At 38.1% G+C, this 4,699-nt stretch overlaps 1 protein-coding gene across 1 annotated transcript; it reads left to right on the forward strand.

The window, feature by feature from the left end:
- LOC132628435 (uncharacterized) lies at nt 1-1,659 on the forward strand. Its single transcript, XM_060344215.1, has 2 exons — nt 1-443; nt 1,548-1,659. The coding sequence occupies exons 1-2, from the start codon at nt 1-3 to the stop codon at nt 1,657-1,659; spliced, it is 555 nt and encodes a 184-aa protein (XP_060200198.1).
- Nucleotides 1,660-4,699: the final 3,040 nt, after the last annotated feature.

Below are 4,699 nucleotides of genomic sequence, written 5' to 3' on the forward strand. Positions count from 1 at the left end.
ATGTCGTCTCAGTATACTGAATCCATCATCAAAGACAATAGTGTCAATCTGAAAAGCCATTTGATGAAGGACATTTGCGAACAATTCAATATCACCAAAAGAAACTCTACCGCTTACTGTCCTCAGATGAATAGAGCTATAGAGGCTGCCAACGAGAACATCAAAAGAATCTTGAGAAAAATGATCGATAACTACAAGAATTGGCACCAGAAGTTGCCTTATGCTTTGTTGGGGTACAAAATGACAATCCGAACATCCACCGGGGCAATCCCATACCTCCTTGTCTATGGTATAGAAGCGGTCATACCCGCAGAAATGGAGATCTTTTCACTCAGGATCATCCAAGAGGCAGAGCTAAATGATGCAGAATGGGTCATAAACCGCTACGAGCAACTGGCCATGATAGATGAAAAGAGAATGGTGGCAGTATGCTATGGACAGCTGTACAGACAAAGAATATCTCGAGCCTTCAACAAGCGGGTCAGAGCCCGACTCTTCCAAATTGGGCAACTCGTGCTCAAGCGAGTCTTCCCCCACCAAGAAGAATACAAAGGAAAATTTGCGCGAAACTGGCAAGGGTCGTACATGGTCAGGAAAGTACTCTCAGGAGGAGCCATAGTCCTAGCCGAGATAGACGGACAAGAGTGGCCCAAAGCTATCAATGCAGACGCACTCAAGAGATACTACGTTTAGGATTCTATTTTCTTGTAATTGCATTATCGTTTCCTTGTAATCGTACTTTTGCAATAGAATATGAAAAATCAAATCCTCTATGTAATGAACTACGCAATGACCTGACTTCCCCACAGTGGAATACATTGGCAGTCCATATCAGAACTGGTCATATTATTAGTAAAAACCAAAACTCAATTACTATTTTGAACTATATTCGACCTGAATTCCTACTGCGACAGGATACGTAGGCGTTTTCGAGCTCGGTCATCATAAAAGAAAAACCCAAGAAGCCCGTAGGAGACCTCAGGGAAACTCGAGCGAAGGAATCAACAAGATCAGAATACAAGGACCGGCACAAGAATCAGCTAGCATCAGCCCTATACTAGGGCAAAATTTTTTAGGAAACCTCAAAAATTCCTATCAAAAATCAATAAAGAAGATGGCAGAGCAAAGCCACACACTGGGGTAGGATGTTTAAGGGAACCTCAAAAATTCCTACATGACAAGACGATACAAGAGCCGATCAGAGCAAGACCCGAAACTGCAGTAGAATTTTTTAGAAAGATCTAAAAAATTCTACTAGTTCAAAACTCAGCAATCACATCTCTGGGAAAAATCAGAAGACCTTGTTCAAAGAAAACACACATCATGACACATAAAAACGAAATAAACACTTCTTTTAAGGAAAACAAATGTGCATTTTATAAAAAATTACTCTAGATTTGCAAAACAAGCATAAATATATCCCAAAAACATCTCTCGAAATACCGAGCCCAAGAGGGTTCAAAGGAGTGTCAAAAGGAGACACCAGACGGGAGGACAATGATGCTAATTGGCCTCCTAGGAAACTCACACTTTTTCTATGGATGCAGGTTTGTTAACAAGATAGCAGGCACGTCATCAACCGGCTTACTCACAGCAAAGGCGAAAAGCGAACTCAGCCAGGCGGTAAAATACCAGGAGGTCATAACAGAGAATGGGTGATAAGGACACATCTGACCATGAGGGTCACAAAGAAAATGGGCAAAAGCATAGTTGGCCACGAGGGTCGTGAAAAGAATGAACGACAAAGACACAGTTGACCAAAAGGGTCATGCAAAGATTGAATGAGCATAAAGACAAATCTAACCAAAAGGGTCACACAAAGAGCGAATGATGAAAATATATCAGACCAAGAGGGTCACAATGAATGAACACAAAGATATATACGACCAAAGGGTCATGACAAGAACGAAAGACATATCCAACCATAAGGGTCAACAGCCAACACAACGGAAGAAAGAAAGATCATTCAGCCGCAAGGGTCATATCTGTCATTTGCATACCGAGAGGGCTATTCATTTATTTAATTCGCCGAGAGGGCCATTCATATCAAACTGCCGAGAGGGCCATTCATACAAATAGCCGAGAGGGCCATTCATTCAAATTGCCGAGAGGTCCATTCATACAATAGCTGAAAGGGCCATTCATTCAAACAACCGAGAGGGCCATTCATATCAAATTGCCGAGAGGGTCATTCATAAATATTGCCGAGAGTGCCATTCATCTAAAAATCCACAAAGAATATCTGTAATATTGTCAAGTCCAAGAAACAGGCACATAGCCCCCAGAAAGGAGTCGGCTCGCTGAACCAGATCCAGACAAATTGCGGAGCAAACGTGGAACTTTTTCTTACGCAGGCGGTCAAGATAGGGTGCCCATGAAAATCAAGCTCTCTGGCCAAGATTTTTAAGCCATCCGATCTCAGATTCAGCCTCAATTTTGTCTGTTTTTATTTTGTTTACTAAAAAACCGCGACCGGTCGGATATACACCGGGAAGTCTGAAAGTATTCCCTGATAAAGGATATACTCTTCTCTAGCGAGTCAAACTACATGTGACCTGATTTCTAGAAACCAGGGATATGTAGGTAGGCTCAAGACCAGAGAGTCGGTCATATTCCAACAGTCGTCCAGAGAAACCCCGATCAGTAGGCCGGGAATCTCAAGACTTTCCTGCCGAATCACTTAAAAGTCCTTAGTCGAGTCGAACTACAAGCGACCTGAATTCTCATATAGCTCCAGATATGTAGAAAACCCACAAGCCAGGGCCTGGCCACGTATATGAAAATTGCATGAAATTGAAGGGTAAGATAAGTCGGGTCAGTCAAAAATTAGGATTAGTCTAATTTTGTTTCTCAGGGATGGTTCCGCCATCCCCGAACACCGAAGGGGCAGTTGTTGACACCTAATTTTTGACCTCCCGTAATTTATTTTAATTACTCAAGGTTCTTGGATGACAAGCAAGATGAATCATTCATTTTAGAGATAAAAATTATTTTATAAACTTGCTTAGGTCAATATTTTTACTCCTTTAAATTGATGAAATAACTTCTAGGATATTATAAGTCATTTAGGAATTAATTGGTACATTTTGTGACATTTATGAGGTATTTGTTAAATTTAATCAAAGAAAAGCAATTTTAAAATAATCATTTATTCAAATGTTTAAATTGTCAAAGATCAAAATTAGCAAATAAATTATTCCCTTTAATCCAAGGAGTATGAGTAATTAATATAACTGACCACTTTACCCTTTAATCTTTAATTTTGTGTAATTGTATAATTTGTTAAATAAATTATTCCCTTTAATCCAAGGAGTTTGAGTAATTAATATAACTGACCACTTTACCCTTTAATCTTTAATTTTGTGTAATTGTATAATTTGTTAAAATTATTCATAATTGTCTATAAATGTTTTAATTAAGTTAATCAAGTAGAGGAGTATTATTGCAAAATTGGTATTTAATCATTTAATTATTTACATTATGGTCACAATGGAATTAGCCAGCTCATGGTTAAAGCAATTGGGGTCAATTTTGCAAAATTAGCCTTTTATGGCCTTAATTGAAATGGCCAAATTCATTTGGCTCAAATTAATTAAGGTGATAAATGTAAATGAACTTTAATTGACTAATTAAGCTAAAAATGGCCATAATTGCAACAATCAGTTAAGATTGAAACCAATTAAGGCTATATGTGCAAATTGAGCCTACTTACACAATTAGTCGTACATTTAAATGAATTCAAAGTCTAATTACGTCTTAATTACTATAATATGGTCAATAATCGATATTTCAACATTTTTTTCACTTTTTTTAGTCTGCCCATTTTACCCCTTATGCCCGTATATACATCTAATATACACGTATGATATACGTACATAAGGGCACCCATTTTACTTTTTAAATCAAAGACCAAGCCCAGTCCGCTTAGCGGACCAGACCCGGCCCAAGTCAAATATTAAGAGGGGAATATCCAATATACTCCCTCAGATTCTCATACTAAACAAACCCATCTTCTCTCCCTTTCCTCTTCCATGTAAACCCCTAGCGCCGCCTGCATCCTCTCTCCTCTCTCATCGCCAAAAATGGAAAATGTTCAGAGGTGTCAGACCTCAGCCAGCTTTTACGCGTCCAAATGAATACAACAATTAATGCTTCAATGTTTTTTCACTCGAAATTGCTCTAAACACGATATTAGTTTCTTTCCTTTTCGTTTTTCCTTTAATTTTCAAGTCAAACAAATAGATTTTCTCCATCTTGTTGTCATATTATTGATTGTACGAATTTGTTTTCATCGGTTCAACAAAGATTGGCTCGGATCGACTCATAGTGGATTAGATCTGACCGTATATACTTGTTATCTTTAAATCCTAAGCGTTAATTTTCTATATTGAGTCTTGTTCTTGAGAAATTTTGTTGTCCCACATCGGTTGTTGAAGTCTTTGAATGTAACTTGAACCCCAACCCTTACCAGAAAAATAAGTTTCAGAACCCTAAAAGCTTGAGATTTGAATTAAAAAGTCAAAACTTGAGCTTACCAGCATAATTTTAGGCTTTAACTTTAAGGTTGAAGTCTTCCTAGTTCTAAAGTTTAATTTCTTTGTGTTTTGTATGGCTGAGTGTGGGATTTGGTAGCATAAAGGGTCTTCAAATCCATTCTTGTACACGGTTGTGCATAAAAAAGGTAACCCTTTAATCTTGT

Source organism: Lycium barbarum, chromosome 2, assembly GCF_019175385.1.
Source record: "Lycium barbarum isolate Lr01 chromosome 2, ASM1917538v2, whole genome shotgun sequence".
Taxonomy (NCBI): domain Eukaryota; kingdom Viridiplantae; phylum Streptophyta; class Magnoliopsida; order Solanales; family Solanaceae; genus Lycium; species Lycium barbarum.